Source organism: Enoplosus armatus, chromosome 4, assembly GCF_043641665.1.
Source record: "Enoplosus armatus isolate fEnoArm2 chromosome 4, fEnoArm2.hap1, whole genome shotgun sequence".
Taxonomy (NCBI): domain Eukaryota; kingdom Metazoa; phylum Chordata; class Actinopteri; order Centrarchiformes; family Enoplosidae; genus Enoplosus; species Enoplosus armatus.
This window is the reverse complement of record NC_092183.1, coordinates 14,359,803-14,376,341: the sequence shown is the minus strand read 5'-3', so window position 1 is coordinate 14,376,341 and position 16,539 is coordinate 14,359,803. Positions and strand designations below refer to the sequence as shown.

At 40.6% G+C, this 16,539-nt stretch overlaps 1 protein-coding gene across 2 annotated transcripts in view; it reads left to right on the top strand.

Moving 5' to 3' along the window:
* Positions 1–782: 782 nt before the first annotated feature.
* Positions 783–16,539, top strand: part of coro1ca (coronin, actin binding protein, 1Ca) — a 34,515-nt gene continuing 18,758 nt past the window's right edge. The window contains exons 1-3 of one of the 2 annotated variants that reach the window (XM_070903620.1): positions 783–878; positions 9,383–9,409; positions 15,320–15,516. In XM_070903620.1, coding sequence (XP_070759721.1) covers positions 9,388–9,409; positions 15,320–15,516 — 219 coding nt within the window. In that variant the 5' untranslated portion in view covers positions 783–878; positions 9,383–9,387. The remainder of the gene's footprint in view (positions 879–9,382; positions 9,410–15,319; positions 15,517–16,539) is intronic. The other variant, XM_070903621.1, reaches the window with a different exon arrangement.

The following is a 16,539-nucleotide window of genomic DNA, read 5'->3' as shown; positions in this document are numbered from 1 at the left end:
AAAATATTTTTAATATTACAAAATGAAATGTAGAGCAGTAATACTGTAAAAGCACGTTCCATTGCTTCACTGCCTATTACAAACTGTATACTATTGTTTTCATTATTATTAGGATTATTAGAGCAACCTGCAAAAAAAAAAGTGGATCAAGGAATTACTTTCTCACATAGAACCAGACACATACACTTGAGTTAATATCCTTATATTTAGTAGCCACACATTTACCCCAACTCACTCACAATTGCACATACACACATCAACACACACTCTACCTACCCAATTATTATTTCCTCACCCTGATTTTTTTTTATATATTGGTCCTCTTGGCTCATTTAGTTGTTCCTAAATGTGGTCAGATGAGTAAGTAGGATGCACTTGTTTACCCTTCCAAAAATGAACCACATAAATCCTATTAATTGATATAGAAATTGTATAATTTGAGAAAGTAAAAGTATGCCTTAATACACGATATTATTATGAAATAATAGGGAGATAATGATAAATAGATTTTAAAAAGATAATAGGAATATCACAATAATACCACAGGAGATTAAAACGCCATACAGCCAACATAAACACACAATTGATGGTGATTTTCTCTAACTGGGAACCTGAAGAAGGCGTGAGTTCTGTGCCCTATTATCCAAAATGTCGCTCTGGTTGGCTGTTGGAGCTGTCCGTCAAAGGCCGCTGATCCATACAGGGCTCGCCAAGCCAAACGAGGGGGCGGGACTAGCGGCAGAGTGGGGAAAGAGCACACAGAGCGAGTGGCGTCAGCACAGCAGCGGCTCCGGCTGAGGGAGGAATCAAGTGGGATACGCGTTGGGCTGTGTTATATCATTCAGCTTTCGGGAATACTTTCATTTTCCTCTCAGAAGGTAGGGTAAAGATTCTGTGGATTGTTTATAATCTGTTAGGTTGTTTCCCCCCTATTAAATGTGTTTTAACGTAACGCTCGTTTGTCCACCTATAGCCATCCAGACAGGAAAGTGCATGCGCTAGCTAAAATGAATCGGGATAGTCTGTAGAATGTGAACAGTTTTTTTTAGCTAGCACAATGTTAGCCTTCAACGGCGGTTAACTGACAATGCCAAAAACTTTATCACCGATAACCAAAGAAATTACTGTTTTCAGGAAAGGTTTTTGTTCCTCCTGGTGTTGGGTGGGTTTCGTGGATAACTGGCCACATGAAAATGTGCTGTTGTACGTTGTTGGGCGGGGTGGGGTAGCTAACGTTAACCATAGTGCGGCAGCAAAACTTATCTCCGAAACCATAGATCCACATACACGGAGGTGCAGGCAGATCAACCGCGCCCTGGCCGCTGGCATCCTGACTGTTAATATAGAGTCTCAAACTGAACAATGGGCTCCAAACACAAGAGTATCCTAGATTTAACTCCTTCATTCACAGAGACAATTTTTCGGCAAATTTTCCCTCTTTGATTCAAATCCGGTGTCCGTCGCAATATTCATCCAGAAGGTTCAGATTTGACCCACTAACACACTGGTGTGGAAGATAAATGGGAAAGAGTCATAGCATAGGAGCGATCGCTGCTTCCATGCTAGCGACTACAAATGTTATCCAAATGCATAATCACTGTCTTCCACCTGCTCTGCCTGTTTGGTCATAACACGTGGAGAGTCGTTGGTATGAAATTATGCAGAATCTGTGCAGATAGATTCACCACCGCAACCTTCTCTAATAGTTAGTTATAGTTGATGAGGGCAGACATAGAAATATCGAGTTACTGCACCTGAGTCCATCAATAACTTACTATGGTGACTGCTGCTTTTAAATTATACTCCTGTTACAGCAAAACAAAGGGTTAGTTTAATTATGTTCAAGCCAAATTTAGATAGGGTACATTATATACTAGTAAGTGTTGCTTGTATTCAACAGCACTTTATCGCCCTATTAGTGTGAGCTATCTAAATATTTTATTTAGAGTCTCCACAACTGGACCATACCAATTAAATGGGGTTTTGCACATGAATGAATGTTTTGGCAAGGAAAATTAGTCTTGCAGTGTCATAAATAGGGCTGTGACTAAAGATTATTTTCATTATTGATTGATCTGATTTTGATGTGTTTGACTATCTGTCCAGAGCCAGTACATATTCAATTAACAGAGAAAAGCAGTAAAATCTCACATTTGAGTTGCAGGATTTGGAGAGTATTTGGCAGTTTTGGTTGATAAAACGACCAGAACAATCATATTGATTTTCTGCCCCTCAATCAATCAATGAATTGATACAATTGTTTTAGCCTCGCCCTTAAAATTTTACCTGGGTCTGCCTTGGAGCTGCGAGTAATGTGATTCTCAAATACCAACACCATTCTGGGAAAGCAGTGTATTGAAAATTGATCCAAAACTGAAGGTTGTAGGGAGATCATTGAAGACCTGATGGCGCTCCCCTCCTCACATGGCAGTCGTAAATAGTCTCTCTAGTCAAGCCCTAGTGGCTGGGTGTTGACCCAAGTAGTCCTTTGTGTGATCCCTCTGTCTGTACGCCACCACTGGCTCATTTGCTTGCTCATGACAATAGGGCAGTTTGATTTGTAATGGCCTTGGTTAGTGTGCCAAAAGGGCAGCATGATTTGCATATTTGGCCCCTGTCTTGAGCTAGGTTACTCAGCTTCCATGTGTAATCAGCTTTTAAGTTGCAGGAGTTTCCCTCACTGAGACACGCTGTGGGATGCAGAGCAGACGAAGGCTGACAGAGCGACCCCAGGGTCGACAGTCAACAGGACTACAGCTGTGTTTGGGCTTGTTAACCATTCCAGACGCATCAACCTCTGCTGGTTGTGCTGCAGTACAAGGTCCTTAGAAGTGCGTAGCCTGCCTTCATATGGCTGGGCTGAGAGAGGAAGTGGGTCAGGAAGCAGAGGGAAACTAAGCATGAGATGTGAGGGAGTGTTGGTTCCTATCAACTGCTGCAAGGCATGCTGGTGTGGGCTGTAGTGAAGTCTTGAGTGCATTTTTAACATTTTGAATTGGTTTTAGGAAGATCATTAAGATTTATATCCACTATCCAACATATCCATTTCATTTCTTCAGTGCTGATGGAGGTCTGGCTAAGTCCAGCTGTTCTCTGCTGGCCATCTCAAGTCACTGTTCATTATTGTGCTGAAATTGTTAAGAAATAGTGGTTCAGATTTGGGCTTTGTTTCCTGGACTAAGGAATGTGTACATTAGATAGGAAGTAGCTTAGTAGTAGTTTGATATCTCCTGTTACAGTTAGTTCTCAAATCAGTCTGCTGGAATAATCAACATCTTGTGGAAAGAAGCTAAATATTCAGTCAGGCCTCTGCATCTCAGTTGGACTCAAAGATTACATTCTTTTAACATGTCTGACATACCTCAGTCTGTGTCCAGTCCTGTCCATGCAAGATGTTATCTCAGTCCACGCTTTCAAGAGGACTTTCTGCCAGAAACTTTCAGAATGACATGCCACGACTTTGAAATTCAAAACAGATTTTTGATTTACATAATGGATTTGATGTGCTCCAAATTTATTTTTTCCAGACAAGATGTCCAGTAGGTTTTTCTGAGGACAGGTGGGAAGAAACATCTCATTAACCAACCACCTGCTTAGCATATTAGTGTGTTTGTTTGTTTAGACCAGCCTGGTGATAAAGAGGATCACATGCCTAATTCTGTGCCCCTAATTGCTTACACAGTAGAAAGCAGACACACAGCTCACAGACAGCGGATGTTTTTTGTACGAAGATGCTCAAATAACCGTAGAATTATTAGTACAACATTTTAAGAAAACAAGCCAATACTTTTGGTTTAATAAGCCTCAATTAAATGTTAAATATATAAACCTCAGCTTGTTAGGTGTCTGTAATCATTATCATCATATAGTGTAAACTGTATGTGCGCCCCCCCCCCCCCTATTTTTTTTTTAGAAATACGTTGCTTGTTTTGCTTGGAATCTCAATCAAAGATGAAGTTCGGATGGCCTCTCCTGTTTTTAACAAACCTCCTCTTAAGCAATTCCAGCAGATGCACACAGACTAATACTATTTCTTCCACTGGTCTTTCCCACCACAGCTGACAACATCTGTTGAAATGGAGCAGTGGTTTGTGCATTGCTCACTGGGGGAGGGGGAAGTAGCTGATCAGGAAGAGGAAGGCACATGCTTTGTACTTTCAGGCTGTAATATGTAGGAGTTTACTTTTTATATATTGAACAATAGGCAGGGTTTTTGCATTTGTCCTCTTGTCGTGGTGATAACCTGGCAGGAGGGGTGCAAGTGAAAACTTAGGTTATGTGTTCAGTTTGTGTTGCTGTAGATACAAAAGTAACCCTACCCACAAACTAGAGCCTTTCCTGTTGAGAGTAATTTTATAGGATTTTAAAGTGGTCGCTTTTTAAATCTTGACTTTTAAGTCGGATAAGAAGTTTAGGAATTAGTCTTTTAAATCTCACAGCACAGAAATTGATAGAGTTGGGGGAAGGTGGTTTTTGCTGGAGTACAGTTTAAGGCATGCTCAGCGTCACACTAAACATACAGATATTTTCTGACACATTTATGTTTCCTTTGTCTGAATCGAAGGAGTCTGTTTTTCCTGTTTTGGAATGAGGAAGTTGGCAAAACCTCATCATATCTCTGGTGTTAATCTTTTCATCTGTAAATGTCTGACACACTACATGCTATTGATGCATGTGCATAACCTTTACCTACTGTGAGGAATTTGATTTTAAACTGGTAATTGGTTCTGTCTATGTGTTACCGACCACTGAATTGGACTTTAAGTCACATTGCTCTTGTGTCTGCAAAACTCATTTCCTCTACGAAGTATAAAATAGCATTCCTTGAAACACTGGTGCGTAATGTATTGTGATCCAGAAGTATTTAAATTGAGCAGAGCACAGGCTGCATGGTCACTTGGGATTGGAGAGGGGTGAAAAAACAGCACCTTATCTCATTGTTGCTAAAAGCACTGGAATGTAGCTGGAATCTGATTACAATGGTGGTCCGTGGCCTTGGTTACAGGAAGGGGATTTAGGTGGCGTCTCATGTGGTCTTGGTGACAAAAGGCAAAAGGCAGCCAGTGTATGGGGAGCACTGAGGCGACATCACGTGTGTGTGTGTGTGTGTGTGTGTGTGTGTGTGTGTGTGTGTGTGTGTGTGTGTGTGTGTGTGTGTGTGTGTGTGTGTGTGTGTGTGGCGGCGGCGACGAGGGGTGGCATGGGTAGCAAAGTGTGGGAAAGAAAAGTCTGTGACCATTAATGGCTGTCTCTAAAGTTACAATATGAAACATTCTGAAAATAATTTACCAATACTGTAGAAAGTGTATAAATTCATCACATGCTGCCTCCCCCTTGTTTTGTAGGCATATTAGCCTGCCATTTGTTGAAGGGATGTACTTTACAGGATATGCATGGCCAGCAGTGACCTGGACTGTGGCTACCAAGATGACGCTAGCGGCCACATTGCAGGGAAGTCAGCAATAACAACAAACAAAGGACTTGCGAAACTAAACATGTAGCAGATAAGGCCTGTTGAGAAACATGGTTGAGCCTTGATTTATTTGCTAATTGCATGTATCCGCAGAGGGCTTTATGCATGCCAGTGACCTCAGCTTTAGAATACATGCCATTTTCAAGATAACTGGCTCAAAATGAGACAACTGTGATGAACTTGACAAGTGAGACAACTGACCAACACAGGAAAATACTTATGTGTCGCAGTCAAAAGATGCATATTGTTGTTTTAAGTGTCATTTCACATGCAGCAGCCACCATGTTTGTATATTTAACTAGTGTTGAAACAGTCGTGTTGTTTAATCCATTAGTCAAACAGTGGTTTTAGTCCTTTTTGTGTTTTTTACTTAATTTCTGGTTGGAAGTGTTGTTGTCTCTGGATGCACCTTAGGCTGCGGGAGGACTGCTGGGTTTTTTGCTGCCTTGTCAAGCTCAACCTGTTGTGAGAAACGAGTCTGTTTTCTGTAAAAATTGCAGTCAATACAACCTCAGAAGAATAATTTCATAAGTATTTATAGTGGCCTTGTTGGATGATAAAAGCTTCTGGAACAGTAATGGAGATACTTTCATCCACATATAGTATAAAGTAGTGCTCAGTATACTGTATTTTTCTAAAATTACAGTGTTGTGGAGACTCTTTAGGCTTTGTCATAATTCTGCTCTAATTCTTCTGCCCCTCCCTCTCCTACACAGCTCATCCTGATTTGTGGCTGGGATTTTCATGTTATGTCACATCTCAGTCACCAAGCACACTATGAAACACTGAGCATCAGGGACAGTTGTGCACCCCAACACCAAGGATGGTGAAAATATATGTGTGAACATTGCCTACTCTTGTTTTGCATTGCCCATTGTCCAGAATAAGCTATTATATTTGGGTTTCACAGAGCCGTATTAGGCATTGACTTTTAATCCTGGTTAGGCTGGTTATCTTCCATAGTGGGGATCTTATTGTTCAAGTGTTGTAGGTAAGCAGTTTTGTAAATCTCATCCTTGTCCAGACATTTCTTTTGGAACTGAAGCCCAAGTTTTGTCTCCTGACTTCTCTGTAAACAATTTCTTTCCTACCGCTGTGTCTTTATTTTCAGGGTGAGGCAAAAATGTGTTGTTCATATGTTGTAATATTATTGTCCTGTCGACGAGAAACCAGTTGGAGTGCAAATAGCTGTTGACAGAATGGGGTGGCCCCATGTTTTAATTGTAACGTGTGAACATGACTGAATGTTGCAAGGATAGGCAGCAATAAATGTCTCCTGTCTTACATGTTTATGCACATGCTCCAAAATCTATACACAGTCGATTTCCAAAGGGTAGATGGTAGATGTCCCAGTTGTAGGTACCTGTGATGACTCAGTAGCACATTGATCTTAGTGCTCGGTTATTGAGATGCATTGGATTAAGTGACAGAAAAGGTGTTTGTTCTTCCAGTAAGAACACATTTTTTAGGAATGACATTGTGGCACACAGACCAAACATGAGCCCTCACAAAGCTTTTCTTTTTTTTATACTTGTTTCCTCTCTGTAGCTATTTTGCAGTCTTATGTCAGAGCAAAACAATTTCCCTTTGGTTTAATGGAAGGCAGCAGTCTGAACTGAGGCTGTGAGGTAGACATGAGAGGGAAACCCTCCTTGGCATAACAGTGAGTTCAACGACGAGCATGAAGGACCTAAATTCTTCCATTATCACCTTCCTTTTCATACCATCTCCTAACTGTGTCTCTAAAGTGTAGGATTGTCTATTATTTGATACTACTGACACATGACAAGACTGCCATTATCTTTGTCGTCTTAAAGTTTGGTCAGAATAACCAATGAAATGGAAGTATAGCTCTCAATTTTCCATAAGACCCACATTTCCTTAACAGCATTGTCGGATGTAAATGAGGAATGCAGAGAAGGACACTAAAAACTGTGTCACACTGGTCCCATTTCCTGTTGGTCATTTCCTCAGGCTCTGGGGTCCTCCTGTCTCTGCTCATCAGGGTCAGCTCTGCTGGCTCAGGAGGCAATAAGGTGGTCTTTTTGCTTGAAATAGGGCTGGATCAGTGAACTGTAAATCTCAGGAGAGTGTCAGTAGCATAGCATTTCCCCAAGGTGTGTCTGTGTCTCTCTCTAGCGTATGTCTGGGGCTGTCAAACTGGTGCCAGCCCTTTACTGCCTCAGCACACCCCCTGCTGACATTGTTGCATGCATAGTCAGCCATGATCATTATGACGTTAATGTTTGGGAAAGGGGATGGGTCATAAAAACTGAATAATAAATAATTGCTGTACAGGATTCAGTGTTGACTCTTTAATTTAGCTCCTGCAGTTATTTGGAGGTCATTCTGTTTTATGAATGTCCTTTTTGTCATTTGACAGATAAAAATGTCACTTTCTTGTTCAGTTTTCATTTTAACTTATTCATTACTGTGTGTGCCACTGGATGAGGAAGTGTTCTAGTGGTTGTTATTTATAGATATGTCTTTCGTGCTGGGAATGTCTGTGTTCCGTATTAGTTTCTGGTCTTTTTGTGGTAGCCACATAAGTCTAACAGAAAGTTGGCCGTTTGGATAAGGCCTTTGCTAGTTTTCAGCATAAGAACCCTGCCTCTCTGGTTCCCGTGTGCTGCTTTTTAAGTCCTACATGTTACCACAAAAACTCTAACTCAGTCACACTCTAAAATATATTGAGTATTCTTTATATGCACAATATATGTTGGTGTACCTTGCATAACTGCATGAACCCATATTGCACAATATAACTCATAACATTTTTTGTCATTACCTTACTCTGATGACTTGCACTGAATTGAATCAGCCAGGGATGCATTTTGCCGCACTTGGCGCGCTTGTACGCGCATGCGTGGTGACCCATGTGTCAGAAAAGATCAGATGTCAGACTGGCTGCCCTGTATGTCAATCAAGTGACAAATTTCATAGTGAGGATGGATGATAGGCTGACGTCTATTTTTTTAATGCCATGCGATCTACCCACACTACCTTTGCGATCGACCGGTAGATCGCGATCGACGTATTGGGCACCCCTGCTCTAAATAAACTGCATAATTATATTTAGGGTAGTATAATGTTTGCTAATTTGTGTTGCCTCATAAGTTTTTAGAACAGGTTATAGTCTTGAACTGCACAGAGCCATGTAGATGCAAACATATTTTTGAACAGAAGTGACATATTTAATGCTTTGATTTTGACTGCACAATCAGATCACTTCCGCTGTGGTGATTGACTTCAGCTGTACACAAAGCACTGTCAAACACCTCAGCCTGGTCCAGCTGCCCCTTTGCTTCACTAAAATCAAAGACAGTATTGCTGCCAGGACAGCTATGCTTGTCAAGTTTTCAGCAATTTTACATATTACTGGCAACTAAATTGTCTGTAATAACAAGTAGAAATTGGTGCCCAACCACCATAAGCTGGCCACACAAGCATTCACCTTAATTTCCTGCTGTGCCTGGTCTCTTTGTAGGCTTACTAGTTTCAGGCTCGGCTCACCAGGTGCAGGTAAGGGATAATGATGTTCTTACATAAGAGTCCCGCTGGATAAGGGAGTTTTTGGTTTGGCATTTGTCCATGGCGGGGTTAGGATCTGTGGTGAGATTTGTTTGAAACCTTTTGAGGAAGTTCTGCCTGGGAGGCTCAACACAAGTCCTGTCATGTGAACCTCTAAGGTCTCCGGTGATTGAGTCCTGAGTCTTAAAAATGATTCCAGGTTTGTGTTGAGTTATCAGCATTTCAGCTTGAGTCTGATTTGAGTCCTAGTCCAGGACTTGAGCAGTACAGTAGTTGGTTTATGTGCGGGTACAATGCTCCTTGTAAAATTAAATGATTGTCCTGCAAAAATGAACCCTAATGTTATCTCTTTCTTTTCTGTTTTATCACATGTATCAGTGGGAATGGCTGCTAAATCTAACAACGGTGAGCATCCAGTGTCTAAGAAATGGTGAAATGGTGATATCATCTTGTAAGAGGATTGCCAGGAGACACCACTACCGCACAACAAGGCTTCCTCACCAAGATCCAGTGTTGCGTAATCAGCTGCAACCCCACCCATCCTGCTCTGACCTACAGCATGTACACTGATATAGCCTAAGCCTCTCTGCATAAAGGTTTCATATCCAGTGTCTGCAATCTTGTTTATCCAAGATGGCTGTCATGTTGTACACAAGCACAGCCAATTATGAGTCAATCTGGTTAACACTGTTGAAACGTTAGTTTTGTTAAGTCATTTTTCTTGGATATTTTCAACTTTTGTGAAAACACAAGTCAGTTTAAGGGATAATGCAGTTGACTAATTGACTGTTGTTTCTGTGACTATATCATAGGTCACATAACTATCATCTTGGGTATATTGGGACAGAAGTAGCCCTGATTTGTTATTTTCACAGTGGTTGGTTGTTAACAGTTGTAAAATATGACAGTGTTTTCTAGGGCTGGGAAATATAGCTGAATATATTATGTTATATTTCATTTCAGCCAATATAGATAATTATTGACTACTTTTAATGGCCTATTTTAATAAAGATCAGGAGAAAATTGGTGGAATGTAACCACTTTAACCAATTTAATTTGCTGTGAATCTGCCAGACCTCTTTCATCTCCACACTTTTTAGAAAGTGAAAGAGAAACTAGACTCGCGAGCTGACCTGTTCTTTCATATTAACGCTTTCCTCACTGTCTGCACTCACTTTCTCACTCACTGTTTCTGTCATGTCCCATGTCGATGGTGCGACCGAACAACACACCTGTTAAATGATTGGTTGTTGACTGGCGTATCACCCGTAGCAGCTCCGTTATCAGGGGATATAATTGGCTGTTTATGAACGTTGTTTTGTTTAAGTGTTGCTTGTTTAAGTGAAACTATCAAACAGTTTTCTTATTGCTGTTGATGAAGTGTCTATTGCTGGTACATGCTTGCTGGTTTATTGCCCAGGCCTAGCATTTCCCATACATAGCTTCTACTTGGGCGGCCCACTAATGCTATTGCTGTTTATCGAGTGTTTGTTGCTGCAGATATGACTGTACTCATCAGTCCGTTGTGCCTGCCCTGTTTGACTAATTGATTACTGAACCTGCCCGTCACACCCTGCGTCACCCACCACCACAAGTAAACTCTTAAAAAAAAACATAAAAAAACACTCTATGGTATTAAACATTTCCTGCTGTTGTAGAGCTACAGGATACTGTGACTGGGGATCTTTTTGCAAGCCCAGACTGACCTCAAGAATGCAGTGATGGTTTTGTCTGGGCAAGTCACACTATTGTGATAAAACAACACATCTTATAAAGCTCTCCTGCATCAAACAATGTACTACTCTGCTGCATTTTAACAGAGCCAAGAGCCGCAGGATAGTTTCACTGCTCACTCTGTGTTAAGAAAAGCATTTACGTGTGGGTTTCATCAGTAGAAATTACCTTGTTGATGATTAGCGACACCATCGTGAAACTGTACTGCACCTGACTTGATAGATTGAGTTTTGCCACCATGGAAAGACATGGTGCCTGTGTGGAAATTGTCAAATTTCACCTAAATAGTCCGCCTAAGTCAGTTTACATTTCAGGTGAGAAATAGGCCATGCAGTCATGCTTCATTTTATATAACGCCTAAGTAATTCCTCACAAGGTTCAGTGGTTGAGAGGCAGTGCTTCGGTGCTCAGTAAAAACTCCAAATACAGCTCAGCTTGTTCTCATCATCATCTAAACCTCTTCCAATAATTTGCTGATTGGTCTGGCTTCCAGCTGCGCAGCGTAGTCCATTGTCAATGGATGTTTTCCAGACTAAAGTCTTGTAGAGAAACCTGACCTCCATTAAATTTTGTCTGGTTTTGCAAGAATTCCAAATGTGGATATATAGCATAGTTTAATAGTTGTTTGTATTTTGACATTGTAAGAAAGTAATTAGTTTGTATTTTTTACTATTGTATTGTGTTTCTTTCCTGGGTTGGTATTTCCCTGATGTTGCTAAGCAGCATAGCTGTGTTACTAAACATGTCTTGGAGACAGATTGCAGCCAACCAAGCACCCATACAATTACCAGTGGCATAAAGAGAATTTTTGCACTACTTTTTCCCTTCTCATTTTTACCTTTTGAGACAACTACTTTTCTTGCTGCTGCCTGTTTCATTTACTGTCACCCTCGCCTGTTGCAGACAAGACTAAGCATAACACCCAGCATAAAGAGCAGCATGCCTGAGAGAGCAGTCATTAGACATTTTCAGTGATGCAGACTGTCGGGGTACTCAACCCCCAGATGGATACCCAGAGGTCAGCATTGAGTAACCACATTCATTATGTGTACTGGCCCATTGCCACACACATATCTCATCAAGTTATGTAATTCTAAATAATTGTTGAGTACCCTTTGTCAAAAGCACACTTTCACATCTTAGCCTAAATCCAATATAGCCACAACATACTTGTGGTTGTAAGAGATTACCTTTCTTTCCTCTGCCCACTAAATTGGTGATGAATCTGCAATGGCCTCATAAGTCAGTTATTGCTTAGCTCCCCCTTTTTTCACGCCTTCCCTTTTTAGGAAAGTGAAAGAGTAGTCACTCCAGCCAAGAGAGCATATGGTTCCATTAGACAACCAGTATGGACTAGCTCTAATTGACCACGTGCACCGGCAAACAATTAGCCTGCCATGCACTCGACAATCATTCAATTTATGATATATGCCAAATTCAATTTTCTTTCAATCTCATGAAATATTTTTCCCCAATATCATATTTTAAAGGCTTTTTATCCTGTATTTGCTTAATTGAATCATGAAATGTGAGACAAATGAGGTAAGCTGAACAGTCACCCTCATGGGGCTGCAAGTCTTTGACCAGTATTGTCAGACAGAGCATGAATCACACAAATCTTGGTTTTTAACGTAAATTTTCAGCATGTGAAATTTATATCCCTGATGGAAGCTAAAATGGAAAATACAATATAGACTGGAGTCTTAAACTTTGAAGAGGTTCCTACTGCGCATTCATTGTTTTCTGATGACCACATAATTACATAATTATATATTGGTTGCTCTTTGACAATGCATTGTTTAAAACTGTGTCAGCAGAATGGGATAATGGTGGTAATCATCTACGTTGGTCAGCACACTGAAAGACACAAGAAGGCAAGTTTGTATTCTTTTAGGTGGTAACAAGGCTATGTGGCAAGCTGGCTGAAGTCTCAATCTGTTCTGTCCCACTAACCGTAGTTGTGTTATACATTTGCCAGGCGAATCAGTAGATTGTTCAAATAACCCAGGGCTTTTCACGACTGCATCAGTTTATACACAAGCACACCAGCATTGGCGTATTGTAAAGAGGGGAATGTCTACCTGAGGGCAGACGCACAATCACGTCTAACTTGTCTAATGTTTATGGTACACACAATTCGTCATTTGGGATTGCTGGTATTTTCTACTGATATTGTACATACCTGACAGCCTATTCTGTGGAAAGCTGCCTTCCGTATGTCTATAGAACAGTTGCATAAGAGGAAATGCTTAAAAATGATCATGTACATATGTAAATATTATCTGTAATTAAAAGAATCATGGTCAATCAACAGAGTAAGCATGTGTAAACCTTCAATAACTGAAAGCAGCAGCAGTTTGTGCTCAAGTTTTTTGGCACTGTTACTTACAGGTAGCTAGCTTAAGTGTCTTGTCACATAATATGGTTTGAATAGAAGCTACATGTGAACAATCTACAGCTCCAAAACTAAGCAAACAAGCCTCACCCCTCATGACAAAGTTGTCCTTGTTGTGTGTTGCCCCAGACTACTGTAAGGAAGAACAGCTCTTCTTTTCCATTTTTGGCATACTTGAAAAGTAATTGTAACTGATTATGTAAGTATGGTTTTCTCAGCAGTGACAAAAGGCTGCTTCTTGGCTGCCAATGGCATGCTGTGAAATTGGAGAATAATTACCTTTTTAAACATCTTTGTCAGGGTATTCATTTCTTGTCTTCAAAATGAATTTAGTGTCTTTTTAAACTATAATGTATCTACCAGGATTTCAGCGTCAGTCTTTCCCGGAGTGATCAAATTCAGTTTCCTCGACAAATGCACTTCTGAGCCACATATATTTAGGGGAGGCTTTAGAGAATCTTATGTAACTCTGTGAAAATCCTTAATTTAAGGAAGATTAGCGCAAGTGTCATTAACTGTTTTATCTAATTTGAACAAATGTGTCTTTTAGCCCACTATCTGTTTTTGGACACATAATAAATAAACAGTTGTAATGGCCGACGTGTTTTACAGAAGAGTTGGGCTGTGTGTTAGGACACTCCCACATCCCTACAGGAAGAACTTCCTGCTTGTGTTGTGATCCTTGTCCTGTCGGGAACATGCTATACAAGCGTTTCTTGCTCCTTCTCATTCTTTCCCCCTCTCTCTCTCTCTCTCTCTCTCTCACACTCACTCACACTCACTCACACTCACACACACACACACACACACACACACACACACACACACACACACACACACACAAAACAATGGAAAACCACCTCCAAAACATATCCCACATCCTGTGCTGTGATATTATCGTGTTGGTGATTCAGGCTGGGAAACTGTTACCATGTGCTGTGTCAAAAAATAAAAAAAGATTCGAGGAGCTTCACTAAACCAAGACTACTTAAGAGTTTTTTTGTCTTTCTTTAGGTTGTAGGTTAGACATTGGTTCTCGTCATTTATCTGAAACTGGCCAGCTTTCCATTATCTTTGGAAGCGCTGTGTTATTATAAGCACAGCACTAGCTTTTGAATAGGCTTGTTTTCCAAAGCTCTCTTGTCTGCCAGCAGATTCTTGTCTTGGTGAAGATTTTAGCTAAACCAGCTACCAACTCTGTTTGGGTTGGGTACGTCCTATTTTGCTTTGGAATTGGCTCCTTCTAAGTGTTCCTCATATAAAGCATGTTAAGGGGATTTAACCCAAAGATTCGTGACAAGACGAGTTGATGAGTGCGCCGGTCTGCAACGTTCTGAAACCTGCCCGTTTACACCAATGCGACTAGACGAGACGGTGTGTTGTCTCCATAGCAGCGACTCTCTGTACCTCTCTGTACCACCTGCTGGCTTTTCAGGCTTTTTTGTAGCTGGATATAATTTGTATTTGAGTAAATTTTAAGGCATGTGTCATACGAACACAGCTGTTACTCAAACAAATTGATAATTTTCTTAGTTGATTGGCTGTTGAAACAGGTGACGTGCCTTACATTTTAAAACCAGCCATTGGCGACTTGACAAGTTGAGTGGCAGGAGTCCAGCTGAGGGGGCCAGTTTACACCGTGGCAACTTTTCCCTGAAAGTTCCTACAGTTTAGTTTTGTTGCAAATCTTTGGTCTTTGGTATTCTTACCCAACAGAGGAATTAAGAGTAATGAAACAAAATGTAGAAATGTCTGTCAGAGTAGCAGCACTCCCTTTTACAGAATGAAACAATGCAGCTGCACAATCATACTCCACATCATCACCCCCTTTCCAAACTAGAATGTTACATTCATATTTGCAAGCTGCAACATGTGTTGGTAATACTTTTCTTTGAAATTGTCAGCACCATGATGCCCAGAAAACCCATTGGAAGTAGGGAGTAGTAATGGTTTGTTAGAAAACACTCTCAGAGGAGAGAGTCAAACACATCTGCCAAGGGAATGTGTTGTGGAAAAAAGCTCACATGTAATCTCAGTCCGTTCTAACAGCTTTGTGGATGGGATGTCTCAAGTCTTTCAAGTAGCTAGTCTATATACGTGCCTGTTCATATTGCAGTTCTCTATCCTGTATACTTGTTATCTTTGAATTAATTTGCTAACTATGTTAAACCTTCCTCTTTGCACAGATATGAGACGAGTTGTACGGCAGAGCAAATTCCGTCACGTCTTTGGCCAGGCGGCGAAGAATGACCAATGCTACGATGATATCCGAGTGTCAAGGGTCACATGGGACAGCTCCTTCTGTGCAGTCAACCCCAAGTTTGTTGCCATAATTATTGAGGCCAGTGGTGGTGGAGCTTTCCTCGTTCTCCCTCTTCACAAGGTAAGTTCACAGCATATCATGTAGTAATTAATACCACAGTGGATAAGCACTGGATTGTGTGCTTGGACAGAACACATCAGTCAGAGTTGGCCTCTAAAAGAACTAGATGGAGATAAACTGGATGTGTAAGCATATGCACTGCTTCTTTGTTGCATCAGTAGCACATGCTGAGTGCATAACAATGCATTGGTTAATCAGTGTTTTTTGTAGTTTTTATTACTTGCCTTGAGGTGAAATCAGCTGCTTTGTTTGGCTTAAGTTTGTGCCTTAATGACACATTTTTAATACATGTTCATTCCCTTTTTGATTTTATTTATCAGTAACCGGACAAACGGCACATTTGACCCCACTACTGGTAATGCTGTAAGGATGACAACATTCTCAGTATGGTATCCTATCCAAAACTTTAGGTTTGTGGAGTGAAATGTTTAATTACTAATTTTCACCAGACCCACATAAATGATCAGTGGTGTCCATCTTAATGTCTTGCTTTTTGATAGTTGTGTTTATCGGGCCAATCACTTAAAATGTTCTGATAGAAAACAGTTTTGAAGGTAATGTTTTGACCTTATTCTGAGAAAAATGCCACATTGAAATGGTGTAATGCTGACCTTTTAAAGGCATTGTGTGTCGTTCGAGTGTGGCTATGCATGTGATGTTTTTGTTACAGATGATTTAAGTGGATCAAATTACAGCGGGATATTTTTAGATGGGGTGTTTCAGTGGAAATCTCAATATTGTCTAAAGGGAAGAAAAGCCATGCTCTCTGAGGGATCATGCTTGAAATGACGTGAATGCAGACCTAAAGCACTTGAAAAGTAGAGAGTTGAACTAAAAATCTTGATTCCTCTTTTTTATTTTTCCCCATCTTTTGTGTACAGTAAATAATCATTTGCATTGAAGACATTACCGCTTACAAGCAGGACTGCTGACTCTTCATGTCAGTGTACTTTGGGATTAATGTTTACCAGCGGACTGTTTCACGCACCCTCATGTGTACAACAGAAACTACTCCAAAGCCCT